Source organism: Medicago truncatula, chromosome 1 (genome assembly GCF_003473485.1).
Source record: "Medicago truncatula cultivar Jemalong A17 chromosome 1, MtrunA17r5.0-ANR, whole genome shotgun sequence".
In the NCBI taxonomy this organism is placed as follows: domain Eukaryota; kingdom Viridiplantae; phylum Streptophyta; class Magnoliopsida; order Fabales; family Fabaceae; genus Medicago; species Medicago truncatula.
In genome coordinates this window covers 44,651,894-44,672,426 of record NC_053042.1, presented here as the reverse complement: position 1 = coordinate 44,672,426, position 20,533 = coordinate 44,651,894, and the positions used below count along the sequence as shown (strand labels likewise).

The window sequence follows — 20,533 nt, the reverse complement described above, 5'->3', positions numbered from 1 at the left end:
CAAGAGAGCAAAAAGCTCTTAAAAACGAAAATTCAAAGTGCTAGCTAACATAACACCATATATATATATATATAAGCACTTCATTTTTCTTGGAATATGTTACGTATATCTCTTGTGTTACTTTTTCTTTACTGCATGCATATAGTGGAAGAATGGCCATGTCAAGGTAAATGTTCCCTTTTGTTATTTCATAAATGATGCACGTACACAAGTGATTTTAACAATAAATATTGTGACATGATATTATGATTGAATGTGACAGTGACGAAGCTTATCATGAAAACGAGAGAAAATTGAAGGATAGAAAAGAAAAGAGGAAGTTATGTCGTTCTAGTCGTCATAGCAGAGATAAATTTCAAGAAAGATTGGATTTCAAGTTCTATGATTTCAAGGCTCTTGAGGTTTTTCTCTTAGTCTCACTCTCTCTCTCTCTCTCACAATAATGGTCATTTTTACAATTATCTAATAAAGTTATTTTGGCACCTTCATTTCCATGATCAAAATATGGTAGTAATTGTTGAATGTTTCTTTTTTCTGGATATGATGATTGTGATTTTGTCACATTTCAAATTTAGTAATCATATTGTCTATACAATTTATTTATTTATGATGATGCAGATTGAAAAAGGGTGGAACCAGCTTTTTGTTTCTATTATTTGTATAGAAACTGGGGAAACCATAGCCAAGTCTGGCAAAGCATTAGTAAAAAATGGAGAGTGTGATTGGGAAGACTCTATGTTAAGTACCATTTGGATTTCTGATTATTCTCTACAAGATAATCAAGCCTGCCTTCTTAAGCTTCTTGTAGCAATGGTTTGTTTTTGTTCATAAAACTTCACATTTTCTTTTGTAAAAAAGAAAAAACAACTTCAAAAATAGAAGGAACACTAAATATATTCTGAAATGAGTCGTATCGTATGGCTTTGTGATAATGCAGGGATCTCCCAGGTTTGGGACCCTTGGCGAAGCTACCATTAATTTATCAAGTTACATTGGGCAAGAAACATTTACTGCATCATTGCCTTTGATACATCATTGTTCACGTGGGGCAATCTTACAAGTAAGGATCCTATTTCTTGAATTATATTTGACTATATATATTTTTGCCACTATGGGCTATATATACCAGTTTCCAGCTACTTTTACTCTTAAATTATTAAAAATATTGGAATTGAATTAAATGCTGATGCAAATGCACCAAGTCTGCAGTACAAGAAATGTTTTATGTTTTAATCCACTTTTTCTACCAATTAGTAAGGATTTTTCTAGAAGAAAACTCCTAGCACAACTGGCATAGAAGGAAGGCTATTGCAATCAACAATTATGACACAGAAATGGAAGGCTAACTAGAGAGCTTGCATTTTCTAAAACATGGAAAACAATTACTCCAAATTTCTAACTAGAGCAAATGGAAGACTAATTGATATCTTCCAAATATCTAGAAATATTGGATCAATGTTACAAAATGCATATTAGAAAGTTTCTAGAATGCATTCTCTAATGCAAACTTGTTGATGAACCAATCCTCTGTCATTTTTCAGGTTAAAATTCAGTGTTTGACACCAAGAAGAAATTACAGGTCATTTGTTTACAGAATGACATTATTCTATTTTAACTTTGCGTATGTATACTTATGATCATGAAATATGAAGTCACACTTATGACATATTACAGGAAAGATGCGAATTCATATGGGGAGGAAATGAGTGTTGGCTATGATGATGTGGACAGTATATCCAATGCATCTGACACTACATTCAGCAGGACTAGTATCTCCTCCTCACATTGTGACCAGTCAGAAAATATATTTTACCTAGGAGAACTTGGCAGTAAGGTATGATGATTATTCAGCTATATGATTTTTATGCAGTCAACTTTCTCTACCTATTACAATCCTATCCCTCAGCCTTCACTCAATAAATTGTACAAGAGTGGAAACTTACATTGTTTGGATAAAAGTTTAATTTAACACTTATAGCAAGAGCTTATGTATTTCTATAACGAGAAAGATAAAATAAAATCAAACTGTTTTTATATAAGCTATAAGTTATTCCAGAGAGTTTATAGACAGGTTATATATTGTTTTCATAGATTCTCTCAAACAGTGTCACAATTACTTATCTCAATAGATAAGCTCAAATAAGTCTATTCGAGCAAACCCTATACGGTGTTCCTACTTAACGTCTATATGAAAAATATATATTTTGGAATTAGTCATCAATGCTCTAAAATTTCAGTGACGCTCATTGTTCAATAAACTGATTAGTGAGCATTATAAATTCAAATACTTTCTTAATTCCTTCATTTCATTTGCTTCTCTTTCCCCTGAAGTAATGTGTTTCCTATTCAGACAAAATACTGAAAGCACACTGTTTATTGTATAAAGGAAACTTACAAGTTGCTTCATATCAATAAACATGGCACCATCTCTCTCACTATGAGTAGTACTGATACTTTTACAACTCACACTCACTCCTCATGTGCTCCTGTGTATACCATTAGATAACACCTAGTCCCACTCTAATTATTTTTATCAGTTCTTTACATGCATGCACATAACTTAACATTGTAATAGTATATTTTCCCTTTATCCGAACACATGTTTGGAATTACCGTAAACAACTGCTGAACGGACGGTAGCTCAGCTCTTACGAGAGTAGCTTCATGATCAACTTGAAGAGCTATTGCGAAATATGAAACTTTAAAACACAGTTAAAATATATTATTTTAGATAGTTCAAACAGCTTCTCATTTTTCCTCCAGTTACAAGTTCTTGTTCAAATTGGCTTTTTTTCAAGACAATAAAATTACCTTCTGATGTTTCAGAGAAGAGGTCCACTGACAACATGTTCAGATCATGACATTGGCTCTTTGGAGAGTTCCTTTCCCTCTTGGATTGAAAACTTAACCCAACAAAGTAATGTCAATGGATGGAAGACTAATGTACAAGAGAGGCAAGACTCAACCTGCTCTAAGGATGGCCCCTATTCACTCGATGATACTTCCACGCTGAAACATGCATCCTCTACTTCAGAAACCTCGAATTTAGGGACAGAACTTCAACACGACAAAATGGAAGACTTTGGGAAAGTTCCGCATGCTGGTGACACAGCATCAACATCGAGTGTTTGTTCATCTAAGGATATGCTGGGAGCAGCGCAAGTAACAATCGAGTTACTTCATGGTGAGGTGAAGATGTGGGAAGAAGGTTCTAGAAAGCTGATGACTGACGTGGACAGACTGCGGAAGGAGCTACAGAAGAAGTCAAAGCATAAAAAAGATCTTGAAATGGAGCTATCAGCATCGCGCAAAGAGAGCAGTGATCTGAAGGAAGAAATTCAACGGCTAACCGCTATGGTGAAACAAAATGGCAGCAGAAATCACAGGCTTCAGATTGAAGAGATGGATAATATCATAAAGGAGTTGAAAGATGAGATCAATTATCAGAAAGGTCTTAATCATGACTTGGAAGTGAAGCTAAATAAAACACAGGAGTCAAACATTGATATTGTTTCCATTTTCCGGAATTTTGAAAAGAAAGTAGAAAAGCAGAAAATGGAGATTGCTCGTCTATCAAGGATTAGTATTCAGTTTCAAGATGCTGAAAATAATAGTCGCGGGATCGAAGACAGTGAGGAAGAGGACTTCAGTTTGAGCATAGAAGCTATGCCACAGATAACGAGAAAGGAGTTCTGTCATTCAGGTTTTGATTTCAGTACTAATGAAAATGCAATAAGATGCCTTCATGAAGGAATTGAACTGCAAGAATTTAGGAACATGGAGACAGAACGCCAAGTCATGCGAGAGAAACAAAAAAGCATGCAAAGCACTATCCAGTTTCTGGAGAAAACTCTGGATGAGAAAGATCAAAAGATGCAAACTGCAACAAGACATTTTATGGCTCAAACGCTTGAAGAAAATGAAGCAAAATGGAGAAATAGACTGTTTGAGAAAGAGAAACAAATCGCAAACTTCGAAAAGAAGTTATATGGCAGTGTTAATGCTTTCAGCAATGAAATATTAGCTTTAACACAAAAGGTGCAAGATCTTGAAGCAGAATTTCGCAAGAGGCATGGAGAGTCCAAAGAGGATCTTGTCGTTTCTGGTTCCTTTCCTTCGAACTCTCTGCTCTATCACTTTGACACTGCTATCAACATCACTGAAGCATTCCTAGAGTTATATAAGCAGCTTCTACTTTCAGTAGAAAACCTGAAGGATCAAGACTCCCCCAAAAATGAGAGTTGTTTCAATATGTCAGAGCTTTCGAAAGTTGCCGGTAAAATGGATTTGAAGGAATTGACGGAGGGAATCTTGTGCACCATTATCCAGTTAACTAAGCTGCTAGAATCAAAGGCTGCTTCCTTTGAAAATGAGATGAATCCTCAAAATGAAGTAAGGGATTTGTCTGAGTTAGAAAGTTCATATGATAACCAGCATGCTATATTTGAACTAGAGGCAGAAGTTGCACAGTTATCGGAACAGATATCTGGCTTGGAAGCTGAAGTGAGACATCTGAATGAAGAAAAGGCGTTGACTCATTTGGCCCTAGAGAATTCCGAAAATATTGTCATATACCTCCAGGCTGAGATCAGGAGAATGGAAAATATAAATGAGGGCCAAAAAATAGATTTAAAAATAATGGGAGAGAGCATACAGAAAAAATGGACAGAAGCTCAAGAGGAGTGTGATTTTCTGAAAGGATCCAACTTAAAATTACAAGCTACAAACGAAAATTTGATTCAAGTATCTAAAACCCTTCAGATGGCAAATGGTGAGTTAAGAATGCGAAACTTCGCGTTGCACAACCGATATACAGTACTGGAATCTAAACTGGGGGAATCACAAATTACATTTTCTGATATAATGAAATTTATTGAAGACTTGGAATGCAAATTTACTTCAATACTGGAAGAAATTGCTTTGAAAGAAAAAACCATAAATGTAGACCTAGAAGCACTTCTTCAGGAAAGCATAAAGCAAAATGAAAGGTTTACTATAGAAGAGAGATTTTTAACACAGATGTATATGGAAAAAGCAGCTGAAGTGAGCAACTTGCAGAGAGAGGTTGAACACCTAACAGACCAGATATCTGACATCTATGATAGACACAACATAATTGCCTCTAAAGTTGTACTTGATGTCTATGATTTATGCGCTGATAAAGCTATTACTGAATCTGCTCTTCAAGAAGAACAGGAGAAAGTAAAGCTATATGAAGCAAAGCTTGATAATCTTCAAGCAGAATATGAAATCACAGTGCATAATTATAATAAAGAGTTGGCTGCTATGAGGGAAAAACATGAAACTCTGATGGTTAATCATGAAAAAACAGTTGTTTTGTTGGGAAGCTCCAAATCAAATGAAGAGAAACTGGAGGGCATTGTTAGAGGGCTCGAGGTGGAGCTGAAAGACTCTGAACTAGAGAGGCTACAAGCAACAGAAGAAATTTCTGAACTCGAAGTTCAACTTCAGAAAACTGTAGTGCTTCAAAATGAACTCTTCATCCTCAAGAAATCACTATATGAAGCAGAAATTGAATACAGAAGACTGGAAGCTTCATATCAGATGCTATCCTTAGAGTATGATGTGCTGAAGGCTGAGAAAGTATCCTACATGCAAAGACTCTTAACCACTGAGAAAGTTACATCAGAGTTCGAAGACTGCAAGCGTACTAAAGTTGAGCTTGAGGACAAAATCATTCGGCTGGAATGGGATCTAACCACAAAAGAAGCTTCTTGGCGTAATAATGCTCGGTTGAAGTATGAACTTGCCCAGGTGACAAGAGAAAATGGTGAGCTATTTAAGGAGAAAGATTCTCTTCGACAAGAGAATGAAGAATACCAAAAGAAAGTTAAATCTCTTGAAGAAAAGCTGAAGCAAAAAGATGATGAACAAGAACAATTTATAGACAAAGATAGAATGTAGTACTACTACAACTGCCCGGGATGATTTGAAGCTGTCACAGGTATGTACAAACTACAAAGAACTGACTTCTAACTTATTTTGTTTAAGCTATTAAAATCGGTATCCAAAAGGGGGTTCATATTTTCGGCTTCCATTTGCAGGAGGAGAATAATTGCAGCGGCATCAAATCCAGCAAGATGCAAGTTTTACTGTCACATATTTCCAGCGTCACAACAAGCTTCTGGCTGAATAATATCCCAAGCAGTTTACACCGACACCAGTTTCTTTATTCATTGTTTGTTTTGACGTATACTACAAGTCATAGGAGTGTTGCGAAGTCATAGTTTATTCATTCATTTAAAAGACAACGATTCTAGGAAATTTCAATTCATATAAGACTGTTAGAGATTTATTTTCATGTACTTAAAATTACGATCATTGTAATTCTTTGGAAGTTGCAGGAGATCCGTATTCTCTTTATCTTTGACACCTGTTTATAACTTGTTGTATTCCTGACATGGCCAGTCATCTAGAATTATTCAGCAGAATTTAAACAGAAATTGTCCAAGTTAAATATTACTAAAGATTATATATATTTTTTACACAATTATTATACAAGCTAAAGTAAGAGGAAGCATCCAAAATTCATTAGGTATGTCAAGTCATTCTGAATTGATATCTTTGCAAGGTTCTGGTTAGATAATATTTGCTTATTCTCATTGTCCTACTTGTAGCGTGCACGTCAATAGCCAAAATTACAATCATCCTGGTGTGACGTTGTTATCCTAACAGATTTTTTGCCTACCAAAAAAAATCCTCTCAAATCTTTTTCCCAACATCACGACATCAAGTAAATACACAAGAAATTAGCTTTAGATGAGATAGTAACCAAACAGCTTTCAATGTGTGTTATTTTTTTTTTTTTGTTTGATGATGTGTGCTTATTATATTATCATGGGTTAAATCAATGTCATTCTAATTTCAGTCAAGGTTTGCTCAGACATGTATTATTTCTCCACTTTTTACATGATTAATTGAGCCAAAATATCATAGGTACAGAATGACCAAACTACATTTTCTAGAGCTCTCTGTTTTAGTTTGCATGTGCAAGCTCGGAATTTTCAAAGAAAAATATATCTACAGTAGAAGAAAGATTTGTAAAGAATAATTGGGCCAACTATTTATTTACGCAAGAATGATGAATTAACAGAGCCATTTGCTAATCCAATTATACAATTCGTGAGGTTCCATATGTAATCAGAAAAACAAGGCATCTACCGAACACCTATAAATAAGAACCTCGAGACATCCAGAACTGAGATTAACACCCTCGAGATCTTTTCTTCTTTTTCGTGTCCTTCCAATTTTCCTTTTTACAGTATGGAATATGCTCTGACCACCTCAACAATTGGCGCTCGGCATAAAGGACACTTACCTCCTCCACGAATTAACTCACTGGCACATTTTGAACATGTGCACATGTGTCCACATCTGCAAGAAATTGAAATTTGGATTAGAGAACTGATAAAAAAAAAACTAATATATGGGGTTGAATTTCTTTCATTAGAACAAACTATGTGTAAATACCTGTACAAAAGCGAATCAATGTGGTTATCACAACATACACAGCAAGTTCCTTTCTTCACATGCCCCCATTTAGACCCATCATCAGATGTCCCAGCAGCCAATCCTACAAATAGATTAATATACAATGAGCGACGAGATAAAAAAAAAAGGTCAACAGAAATAAGCAACAAATGTTTGAATAAATGAAACTAATACAGTTGCACTATAACCAAAATAATAAATTCATTCAAACAAAACACAACAGTGGCATCCAATAGCAATGAATGAAGCAGAAAAAAAATCACACCATTTTCACCAGCTGAGCGGTTGAGAGCTGCAGAGACCTCCTGTCTGACAGATCTCTGCAATTCCAATTGCATATCCATGCAGGCCTCCAACATCCTCTGCATGTGATTCATGCCTTGCTGAAGTCTTGCCATATCTGATCTTAAATCATTCATTATCTCCCATTCCTGCTCCCAGTCAGAATCAAAACAGCAATTTAAAAAGTATTCTAAAAAATATAGTATGAAAGCATAGAAGGGTACACTTGCATAAGTAAAGGACTAGACAAACATAAGAACACAAAATAAATGGAAGAAAAGAGTAATTAAAGTGGCCTGTTGTCAGAAAAATGTATCATTAGCCAAGACCTAACAACAAAGATCACAAACAGCAGACAACCCAGAGCTTTAAAACTATTCATAATTTCTCATTTCACATATTCAACTAGGAGCTACTTAGCTTGTTAAAAAAAAAACTAGGAGCTACTTAGATATCTTATGAAATATATTTTTAATCATTTAGCATGGTACTAATCAACATAAATATTATGACAAGTAAGCTTAACTAACATCCTGAACCGGATCAAATTTAATAATTTTCTAGCTTCAACTGGTACTCTTAGCAGCAACAACTAATGTTTTTGCAAAGAAGCTTAAATCGATTACATTACATGTTAAAAGAATGATGATGAGACGAAATATACTACTATATTCTGTATGCAAATCCCTAGGTAATATTTTTTTGTTAAGGATTCAAAAGTGCTATCTTACGAACACAGGAAAGTTATATAAGAAAATTGCTTACAATTTCAGAGCGGTGCATGGTATGACGAGACCATCCAGTTTGATGCAAATCTTGGTGCCAAAGTGGTTGTGGCGGGGGCACTGGTGGAGAAGGCAACACCGGTGAAGGTCTGTTAATGGCTTCATGATGTCCCTCATTACGTTCATCACCCTGCTGATCAGGGTCTCGTTCCGGTGAGGCAGGAGTCGGCATAGGCAAGTTTCGATGCAAATCCCAGTCAATTGGTGCATGACCTTGCCTTTCAACATATGACTGTATTAGTTGATCCAGACTTTCACGGAAACCACTCCGAAGAAGGTTAGATACACTTCTCCTGAAACATTAATAAAAAGATCCATAACTATCACAAGGCATGGTGCATGGAAGAAATGAAAGCCAGTAAAAGAAGTATCAAGCAATGTTCCGTACAATATCAAGGTAGAAATAGGTCATTTATTTTAGATTTTGGAAAGGGTTAAACAAGTTTTTCCAGAGAAATCAAGACACGTTTGGGAATGCATCTTCTAATTCCATCTCTCCAATGCCAGTTGGAAATTTGATAAATATAAGAGAAACAGGCTCAAAGCTGTCTGTGATGCAAAATATCCAAAAGGGAAGGATTACCTGCTCAGAAGTTCTCTAAGCTCCATACTGTATACATTATCATCGTCAGGAGGATGAAATCTATTGAACCTTCTAAAAGGAACACTACGGCGATTCCTTGAAGCTGCAGAAGGTCCTTCAGACCAATTACCAACAGCTTCCCTTGTGTTATCGTCCTGCCAAATTCTTTGAGCTTCCTGTGGATGAGGATCATCCCCAGCTGAATTTCTGGGAGTTTCTCGTGGCCAATCACTGGCTTCCCTTCCATCTCCAAGATGATTTAATGTACCATTAATTCTCTGCGGCCAGTTTCCTCCCCCATTTTCGGTAATTTGTTCCTGCCAATTCCCTCCTTGATTACTAGCTTCTTGCCAATTAATAGGTTCGCTTGTGCTACTCTCCGAAGTTCCTGTTTGATTAGGAAACTGACGTGCATCAGTTTCCAGGCTCCTAATCTGCTCTTGGTCATAATTTTCTTGTTGGGCATCTATGAGATTGTTTGATTGGTTCTCATCATGTCTTGTTTCATCAGTGTTACTATTTGATGTGGCATCAGGATTGGTGCTTGATTGACCACGGACAATATTCTCTAATCTTGAGCGAAACCCCTCCCTGAACACCATATAAGTGTTGGTAATAAGCACAAGTTGCACTCAACAAAAATCATCAACATACCATAATCTAATAAATGCCTGATCATTAACACATATACCACAGATGCATTGGGTAGCAATATAAAAGATTTTTTAAAAAAGAGAAGAAGCAAGCCAAGGGGACACACTCAGTGTAACCCCAATTCCTTTTGCAAAATAATAATAACAACAATAACAATAATTCATTTGAAATCAATAATAATAATAAACAAATAGCTAAACTTAAAATCAATAATTAAATAAATTCCGATATCAAGATCAACAATGAATAAAATGATGAGTAAAAGGAAGATCCACCATTGTGCATCAAAGTTACATATTATACAAAGCACAAGGGTCAAATAAATATCCACCAATGTGCACTGAAGTTACTTCTCCTTGAAACAGATGTTAGACCAACTAAACCACTTCTAATCTTATTTCTAATTTCTAATATTGGATATAAAAGACAGAGGCACAGCCCACAACATAGGTTTACAGTTAAAAATTAATTTTATTAAAATTACAAGATAGCATGATAATTTCCTTCTGTATCTTGGAGGTGTCTAAGATACAAAATCAAAGTTTTTCTACATCATATCAGTTTAGATTCTGAAAAAAACTTCAAAAAAATTATAATCCTAAATAGATTGAAATGATGAGTAGAGTGAAAGGAAAATCTGTGGAAGCAAGTATTAAATTACATACCTTATGCCAGAGACCGTGTGCCGTTGTCTTAACTGAACTAATTCACTTGCAGCTGTAGAAGGAGGCCTCTCATCTTCAACAGTTTCGTTTCGGAGGAATCTACCTCTGAGCAATGACTGAAATGATAATATTGCATAAATAGTTGATTTAAAACTAGAAAATATATATTTTGTGAAAAAGGTAAAAACAACCAAGTTATATGCACACAGGTATTTTCGAGTCTCGTGATTTATTAATTATTTGGTAACGAAGTAATTAAAGATAAAGGAGTCAACTGATGAACCAAAAACCAAAATAATGTGCAGTAGCTCATGTAACAAAAGAAGGAGATATATTATAATAAGCATTCATAACTCAGCCCATTTTCCACTACAACGAATAACTGAACAATGAATAAAATATTCAAATTTTGTTATTCCTTTCTATGTAAAGGTTTGATAATACAGAGCAGAGCACGTGAATACCTCTTGAATTATAGTCTTGAAAAATCTTGAATTAGACTAGAAAATAACAAGCAAAAGTTCTGAATTTTATAATGCAATAAAATATCTGCCACTCTGGGCAGGTGATCTGTACTCATCCAAAAAATATTTCACGCTCTATTTTTTAAGGAACATATTATAGTAATTTTCAAGTGATTTATAGTGATTTTCACGCTCAACGTCTTAAGGACACTCTATGTTTTAAGGAACATATATCTGTAATCATTCAAACAGTTTTTCACGCTCAACGTCTTAAGGAGCATATTATAGTGATTTTCAAAGAAATACTACATGGATGGTTTCAATTAATAAAAATAATTCAATGAAACAAATTAGAGAAGAAACACAAAATACATTTTATCAAATAGGAAACACATATAGCAACCTTAAATACTGAAAAACCATTAAAAATCTATAACTATATCCAAGGAGAGAAAAGCCACAGTCCAAATCAGAGTACCAGACACATCAGAGAACAGAAGAACACAAATGCAGATCATTCCATATTAAGGAAGAACATAATGCATAATTGAAGAGTCTATTTAAAGTCGAAATCGCAACTATAATATAAATTATAGAAGCCTTGAATTAAACATAAGTTATTGTAAGACTTTGTTGCTTTCATAATTTGCTCAGGTTTTCCATTAAGTGAAGTGAAAACACCATGACCAAGGTAAATATAAATTGCAAGATAAATCTGAATTCTGATAGGGTACACAACAGACCTGAATACGATTGCGATGAGCAAAATCAGAAACAGCTCGATGCTCCAACAAACCCTCAAGCTCTCTTTGTCTTTCCCTTTCTACCCTAACAAGCAAATCAACTAGAGCCTGTCTTCCACGCAACCTCAACATGTCCCGCCGAACATGCTCTGGTTGACGTTCATCATGGTCAGCTGCAATATCACGAGTCCGATCAGCTGGAGCAGATTGACTTACTTGAGCATCCCTACGGCTCCCACGTGAACCTCGCTGTTGGCTAGTCATTTGCACCCATTCCCTGACAATTCTCACCCTCTCACGCTCTGTTTCTCCAAGCCATTCTGATCTGTGGTTGGTGTTTCTTTGGCTCACATTAGATGAACGATCACTAATACCACTTTCCATCCATCCCCGAACAATCTGTCTAACTCTCTCCCTCTCAACTTCGCCAAGATCAGGAGATTGCTCCCTGCTAGACCCATCACGATTCCCAAGTGCATTCCGTGATCCAATCTGATCATGTGACCAGGTACCATAATCATTTTCACTTTCACTTGCATCCCCCAGACTCCCTCGATTCTCACTTCCTCGGCTGTCAGACATAGTACTTGACACATTGGTATTAGCATCAGAACTTCTTTGCTGCCTCAAACGTTCCCTCATCCTTTCACGTGCCCGATTCAACATATGTTCATCCTCCAATTCACGCCACATCTGCAGAATGGAAGATGCCTGAGTGCTCGGTCTCTCCACAGCCCCCTCCTGACCAGAAGTAGGAGACTGCGACCCCCTCAAAAAAGAGGAATCCAACATGGACACCGTATGCAAACCAGCAAGTGCCATCAACTCGGACTCACGATTCCTCCTCTCAATAGTAGTTATCATCTCCTGCGCCTGTCTGGCAGCCCATCTGCTCAAAATTCGCGAATGGCGCCTCCGCGCAGCTGATGACTCTGCTAAATCATCTCCTTCAAGATCAGACCTCCGTCTCCTCCGAACCAACTGATCACTCTCATCATCCTCATCATCTTGTACACGGGAAGAACTACACGAAGCAAATGACATACAATCGTCCAAATGACCACGCATAAAGTCATCCAATCCATGGTCAAAATCAGAATGAGCATCAGCAGATTCAGGCTTCTGCTGTAGTGATTCAAAATCTGTCATCCTCACACAGAATCTCCACCACTATACAACAATATATAGAACCCACCCAACCTAATAAATACAACCCACGGAATTGCTAAACCAACATTTGAAATTGAATCTCTCGGAAACCAAAAAGGAAAACAAAAAAGAAAAAGAAAAAAGGGAAGCATAATCTGAGAGTCATGAAAGCCATAAGAAAAAGAGGAGGGGAAAGCAATAAAAGTGTTTCCCTAATAAAATTGAAATTCAAATCCCGACCAACACACATGCCACCTGATAAACGATAAGAGTTATTAAAAACAACAAACACAATATCGAAATTCAACGAAATACAAGGAAATTGTGAAAATGAAGCGCGTAATCTGAATATGAAAATGGAAATTAGGATAAACGGAATGGAAGTAGGGTACGAAATAGACGTACCTGAGAGTGGGTGTGATCGTGAATTGAGGAAGAAAGAGGGGAAAATGAAACCCTAGAAAAATCGTGGGAATGGTTGAAAAGAGAGAGAGAGAGAGAAAAAGGGTGAGGTGAAAAAGAAGAGCGAAAGACGCAGAAACAAATAAGGAAGGAAAGAAGAAAGGTGAATAGAATGAGAGGATCATATGATATGATATGATATGATGTCAGAATTTATTTATATTAATTAAAGAAAGATGAGAGAGAAAGATAGTGGTGTGGTGTGGTGTGGTGTGGCGATGCGTGGTGTGTAGTCTTCTTAATTAATCTTGTCTTAACATCTAGTAAATCAAAATTGTGTTTTCCACTAATATTTTTTACAAACATAAAACCAAATTAAAAATAGTATAAAGTATTTCCACTTGTGTTTTATTTTAAATAAATGTAAAAAAATGCAATAATTTATTATATAGATTTTTTTTTTTAAACTAGAAGTGGACATGCTAGTACTAATGCTACTAGCAACACAAACACGTAAATTTCAACACATTTTCATTGGAAAAGTAGTTATATGACACCCAAAATTTAATTTATCACAGCGAAATAAAAAAGAGGTGTATGTTTCGTTTGGCGGTGATAATAATTGATTTTAGTTAAGCATGTGTTTGGTATGACGTTGGAACTTACAAAATTACGGTGGAAAATCACATTTGGGTAGAAACCATGTTTTCCAGCTTCAGCCAAATCACGGTGAAATTGCATGAGAATTGGTTTTGGGCTTCCAAACTTGTTTTCAAACACACACTAAAAATGAGTTGAATGTGAATTGATTATGTTAGGATACACTTTAACATAAGTGATTCTTATTTGTTGATGTTATTTGGATAATTTGAATCAAAATTGAGTTTGAATGTGCAATGACTAAATTATCCTTTTAATTAAAACTAAATATCCCATTTTTAGTTAAAATAATTATTTAACTTATCTAAAATTATAAATGAATTTTTATTGGTTCACAAATTTATTTAAAAATAATTTCAGATTATAAGAGTTTTTTTTAAGAAAATTTATGAGTTTTTCTTTTAATCTTTTTTATCAATTGAGTTATTTTTAATACTCCCTCACGTTTCCCTACTATTTTTCCATAAGCTTCATTACACTTCTTCACATTTCCATCTATTTCTCCATCTCTCACTAATCTAACTCTTCTAACCTTTCTTCTTCCCCATTTCATTTCACTATTTTTCTCTCATACCATTTCTCCATCACTCACCATTAAGAACATATATGCAGTCTTTCGGTTCCTGTTGTTTGTTTTAAGTTATATTATTATTATTTATTTTTTGTCCTCTTCTCTCTGTTTTATCTGCAAATCCGACAAAATTAGGATAGATCTGTAAAAATAAAGAAGAAAAAAGATGTTCTTTTTAAGGAAGAAGAAGAAAGATGTTCATTCGTAAAAAATTGGAGAAGAAAACATGGGTATATTGGTAACTATACATGTCATTGAAATGAAAATCGAGTTTCCCAAACGCAATAGCTAGGAATACCAGCTTCAGTTGTACACGCGTTTTGAGATCAAAACTGAGTTTCCTGGACGCACTTTTCATTCACCCAAACAAGACAAAAAATCTAGAAACTGCGTTTGAAAAAGTAAACGCACGTTTGGCTACTAAAAACGTGTTGCCAAAATAAGGCGTTAAATAAGCGTATTGAAAAGTAAATGTGAACAAGTATACATGTTGTTATCGCTAATTAATATATTTGTATGGTCCCCGCGAGTTTCCTTTAATTGATAGATATATTACATAATATATTCAGAGATTGATGTTTGGATCTCAGAAACCTCACTTATTCACCTTTAATCCATAAAAAAAAGACTCTACACTCGTTAAAAATCATATTATTTCTCAAATGTTATCAAAAGCAGTTTCTCATTTTAACCATATTTTTTTTATAACATTATTATGGTCCTTTCAAATAATTTAAATAATAAACATTATCAAGTAATCTATGAGGAATTGGCTCTCATTGTATGATGTTGACAACTAATAATTTTATTAATTAAAAACCTAAAACATTTCCTGTAACAGCCACGTGTCTAAGTGGTTAACAAAATAAATGTTATTGCTATCCTTCTCATATGATCTAACCTAATTATTTGAGTCAAATAGTGGCTAAATTGGTTTGTTCAACTATCAATCATCAATGTGTCAAAAAACAAAAAAAAACTATCAATCATCAAAATTAGTGATAGAGATTTTTTTTGAGAGAAAAATTAGTGATAGAGATGACCAGTTTATAAAGTTATAAGTGAGATTATTTATAAGTTTTTTTTTTAACAGAAGATTGTTTATAAGTTTTTGTGTTCTAATTGAAGGGAAACTTTAGATGTTTTCAGTATTCCACCAGCAAGTTTTTTATTAAGTGCATATATATCATGAAAAGTACTTATAATCATTTTAAAACGGTTTCGTTGATATGTCAAATTGGAATGTTTTTTTATTTATGTAATTAGAACAAAAATTAGTCACAACTAACAAAAATTAGACGAGTGGTTTTACCTAGAGAGAAATTAAATACTACTAGGCAACATGAATCTTCTAATGAAAATGGCGTGGAACAGCTTCCAATTTGTTTATGACTAAAGATTCTCACTATGAAAACTAACCTAAGACCTAATTCTTGGTGAGAACCACGTTTTCAAATTAACAAAATTCTCAAACATGATGTTGTTTTATTTATAGACTATGATATGATTTTGGTTTCTAAACATAAAGTATAGAATTGCTTATTCCTCATAATAATAAAAAAGATTATGTTTTTCATATATCTTCTCCACTAGATGTAATCTTATTCGAGTTATATATATCAGATGCTATTTCTCATTGTCGGGTCACAAATTTTAGCAACGGCGGCAAAGACTAATTTATCAGTTTCAAATCACAACGGCGGCAAAGACTAATTTATCAGTGAATTTTCAAATCAGTCACCAATTTATCTTTAAATAAAGCACTAAATAATTTTGTGACCAATTTTGAGACTAAATGTTCCCCTCAAGAAAAAATGTAAAGACCAATGTTTTTTTTTTTGAGGGATGTAAAGACCAATGTTAAACACTTATTTTTCTTTTTTTGGATGAGACTTTTATCTAAAAATTGGTCTTTAGTCGCTAAATAAAATTAAAAAAATGTAGTAAGTCATAAATTATCTATAATTTTAGGATTCATAATTTACTTTGCATGCAAGAGGGTCTATATCACAAAGTTTGAACAAAATAGTTAATTCCAGAATTTCCGTCAAAAAAAAAAAAAAAAAAGTTAATTCCAGAAAACTTGGATTGAGGTTAGGAAAAAGAAGAGTTGAAAAGTTTAAAATCTAGAGTCACTACACCAATAATCTATTATAAAAACATTGCTTAATTCTTTTCCTTGGAATTAAGAATGATATATATCTGATTCTAATATATGTTTGTGATAGACGTCCAAGGAACCAAATCTCTACAGTTGTTTTTAAATTATTGTCTCACCTTTTAAGCACAAATACTTAAAATTCCTAAGCATCCATCTCTTTTGTTTGGCCGTAAATGTATGCATTTTATAGTTCCATCTGTTTTTCCTCATAAGCATACAGTTGCTATTAAAGTATCTCAAACATGGGGTCTTTTACTTGATATGTACTCCATCTTATTAAGGACCCATCAGAGGAAGAAAAAATTGGTAAGTATCTATTAGTTATCATCATTTATATAAGAACTTTTTTTTCTGTTCAACAACAAACAAGTTCTACGATTAAATAAAATATGAAAGAAAATATATAAAAGTCGGTCTCATCATATCAAACTCACGTGATTTTTGCTCTCTTCAATTTCTTTTTGTTTATTTTCTAAATACACGTATTAAAGTACATATTAATGAGATATATTTAAGGATTCTTTCTAGTTTATTATCATTGGAGTCATTCAGTTTTTAATAGATGTTTTTATTACAAAAATTATAAATAAATTATGTGTAGACACCTATTTGAAAAACTCTTTTTAGTTTTTTTTTGTGGTGTCTAGGGTTTGAACCTCAGACCTTGCATAACTTATGCATTGTCTCTACTAACTGAGTTAAGCTCACGAGGACAAACTCGTTTTAGTTTAGTATCATTGTGGATGTTGTATAACAACTTTAAAATTTAATATGATGCCTATTTTCTTAAATGTGTGTCAAATATATTTATATTGAGGAGCAAATAGAGTAACAATAGAGTATTTTATACTAGGATTGTCTCAGTAAACAGTACTAAACAGGACCACCTCTGTGTATGAACTCAAAGTAGGAGTGGTTGGAGAACTCTTTCTTCCAGGTGAAGGACCAGTACTATGAAATGAATGAATGTGCATGTATGGAGAGGACAGTGGACACTAGCACGAGTGAAATCAGGCCCTTGTCTTACTCCGACGCTTATTGGAGATTGGGTCATTATAGCATCTCCAATGGAGTGTGAATCAATATATTTCTTTTTTTCCTAGCCATTGGAATTTGGAGGAATGTGAGATGTTAAAGTGGGGTTATATAGATTTTGTTGAAGTGGCTTAATTAATCAAGACAAGGGTGGCAAAGGAAAAATGGGTTGCTTAGGAGTTGTAAATGTTATGCATAAAGGAAAAAGGGTAGCAAATATTTTTAGGGATGTTTATGGTTCAGTTTAGAAAGAAAATCGAGCTGAAACGTTATCATGGTTTAGATGAATTGAATCATTTCATTAATGTTTTTTGAAGATGAGAAAAACTCAAGAAATGAGCGTTGAAAATTTGTTGAGTTTTTTAAAAAACTTTTTCTAATTGTTTATCAGAATCAAAGTATAAAATCAGAAGGTGAAAGATAAACACAGACATAAAGAGATAAGGAGAGATGACACAAGCAATTATCTTTGTTCACCTCACAATCCAATGTTAGTCTAATCCCATTTGCACTTCCAATGAATTTTTTCACTATAATCACACAAATATTACAAATGTTCAAATACACAAGTAAGAGACTTTCTTACCTCACACAAGAGGACTTCTACAGTCAGAGTTTAACAATAAGTTTAAATGTGTTTATACTTTAAGAAGTCAAGAGAGTACTAATTTTAAGAACAAGAAACTTCTAACACTAGAAATTCTAAGATATTAAGTTCGTAAGAATTTTATAAGTGCTTGAATGCTTTTGAATTTGAGAGTTTGGGCTCTTGTAAAATATGTGAAGTCTAATTTCTTCAAATTGCTCAGGTTGGAGAGGAAAAATAGAGCCGATGTTTGAAGATTGCTAACTCATCAACTTCATCCTTGAGAAGTTTGATCATATTTGAATTTTTTTTCCTCAATTGGGTAATGTCGTTAAATAGTACTTGAAAACAACCTTCCCTCAAAAGATGACAAAATTTATTAAAGTCACCCAGACTGTTGACATCATCAAAACTTATTTCCTTCAGAGGTTAAATCCATCAGAGCTTGTTCTCGTCAGAGTCTTCAAGACATCTTCTGATCAAAGCTTTGACTTTTTGTTGATATTTTTTCTTATCATCTTTTCAGTTTTCAGAAACCCCCTATGTTTTTCTTGAGTACCAAAATACTTTCCTTTGTATTCAGAACTTGACCTTGAAGTCATAATTTAATTATATAGTCATACACACTTAAAAGTACATTAAAGTACCAAATTGTTCTTTTATACATTGTTATTGTTGTGAATTCGGACAAAAAACACACCAATGAATAACAAAGATGTGTGGAGCAAAGGAAGTGGTAATCAATAGATAAAGTGTCTCCAAGCAACAACAACAAAAAACAGACCTAAATCTAAGTGTAGAGCAACACCACGAGCATAATCAAAGCAATAAAGATAAGTAATGAAAGAAAAGATGAAAGTGTTACAAAAGAGTTACAAGAAATTAGCTTATAAGCTTACAAAAGAACAAGACCTAATTTCTACTCATTTGTGTCACCCACACTCTCAATGAATCCTAAGAGAAAACACAAAAGGAAGCTTTTTGATCCTTCCAATGGTGAAATCTCACTACCCAAGGTGTTTACAATGTTTCCCAACCCTCAAGAGAACCTCACTACAAAGACACTCAACCCTCAAGTTACCTCCTTTGTATTCCCAAGTTTCTCTCTCAAAGCCACACACAAAAGATGAAGAAAGAAGCCTTAAATAGTGCTCAGGAATACGCAGCATCGTGCCACGTTACGTGCCCATCGTGCCACGTTGGAGCAGGTGACAGTACAGTACTATACCTTATCTGTTAGAATCGTGTCATGTTCCTCCTGCATCGTGCCACGTTCCTCCTGGATCGTGCCACGATTTTTCCAATGACAAACCAAACCTGAACCATCCAATCGTACCATGTTGCCCCTGCAAACATGCCACGATTTTTCAGTGCTTCAACATCCAATTTTTGAGTCAATTTTCAACAATTATCATCAGAACCTTATGGATGTTATTCTAAAACCCACTTTAGTTCAACAATTTTGTTTCCAACAAAATCCATCTATTATAGAGATTCAATGCACCGTAGTTCCGTACCAAACTAAAACTACCTTTGCAAATAATCAAAATGTGTTTTACTCGAATTGAACTAATTTCTTTAACCCAATTGTAACAAATTGTTATTATTAACTAATAACTAGGATCACTGAAAAAAACAAACTTAATTAAATATTAGAACTATTTAAAAAAAAAATTGAACCGTCAAATAGAACCAGACTCCTTAACACCATTTTAGTTGGGTTTCATGCGTGGATTTAAATGGTAGATGATCCGACAGCGAAAACTTATTAGGAAGTTGTTCAACAGATCTTGGATGATGCTTTGATACTATCTTAAAAATCGTGATTGGATCTAACATAATTCCAGAAAACCAGCATAATTAATTGGGTTTGGTGCGTAGATTCAAATGGTGGATGGCCCGGTAGCGGAAGTCTGATAGTAAGTGGTCCAAAAAATTTTAGATGATGTTCTTATATCATCTTAGAAATCGTGATTGAGCCTAACACAGTCTTAAAAAACCGACTTATAAAATAAAGATTGTTCCACTGATAAATATTTATTTAGGTCATATCTCAACCAATGTGAGACTCTTTAACAATATGTGGTGTTGCCATTTGCCTTAATTTGTTGATATGATGTTATTTTAGCATTGTTCGTTGGTTTTATTGTTTGTTGGTTTCATTGATCTTCTAGTTGAAGAACTCTTGACATATCCTGTGGTCTTGTTCACTTGTTATCTCTTTTCAATAAAAAGTGTTGGCTTTAAAGAAAAAAATCTATAATGCATACATATGCACAGC

General features: G+C 34.3%; 2 protein-coding genes across 3 annotated transcripts; one reads left to right on the top strand and one right to left on the bottom strand.

Annotated features, from left to right (window-relative positions):
• Positions 1–28: 28 nt before the first annotated feature.
• Positions 29–6,519, top strand: LOC25484843 (GRIP and coiled-coil domain-containing protein 2). Its single transcript, XM_013613848.3, has 8 exons — positions 29–166; positions 263–401; positions 619–813; positions 938–1,060; positions 1,542–1,579; positions 1,675–1,834; positions 2,827–5,965; positions 6,066–6,519. Exons 1-7 carry the CDS (start codon positions 153–155, stop codon positions 5,923–5,925), a joined length of 3,768 nt encoding a protein of 1,255 aa, XP_013469302.1. The 5' UTR covers positions 29–152; the 3' UTR covers positions 5,926–5,965; positions 6,066–6,519.
• Positions 6,520–6,914: 395 nt separating this feature from the next.
• On the bottom strand, positions 6,915–13,413 carry LOC25484842 (uncharacterized). 2 transcript variants are annotated; one of them, XM_013613847.3, is made up of 8 exons: positions 13,243–13,413; positions 11,689–13,092; positions 10,482–10,597; positions 9,163–9,753; positions 8,560–8,872; positions 7,778–7,943; positions 7,492–7,594; positions 6,915–7,395 (listed from the first exon to the last, which is right to left on the bottom strand). In XM_013613847.3, the coding sequence occupies exons 2-8, from the start codon at positions 12,835–12,837 to the stop codon at positions 7,278–7,280; spliced, it is 2,556 nt and encodes an 851-aa protein (XP_013469301.1). In that variant the 5' UTR covers positions 12,838–13,092; positions 13,243–13,413; the 3' UTR covers positions 6,915–7,277. The 2 variants fall into 2 exon arrangements, with proteins under 2 accessions (XP_013469301.1, XP_024640300.1); XM_024784532.2 differs by having other exon boundaries at positions 11,689–13,413.
• Positions 13,414–20,533: the final 7,120 nt, after the last annotated feature.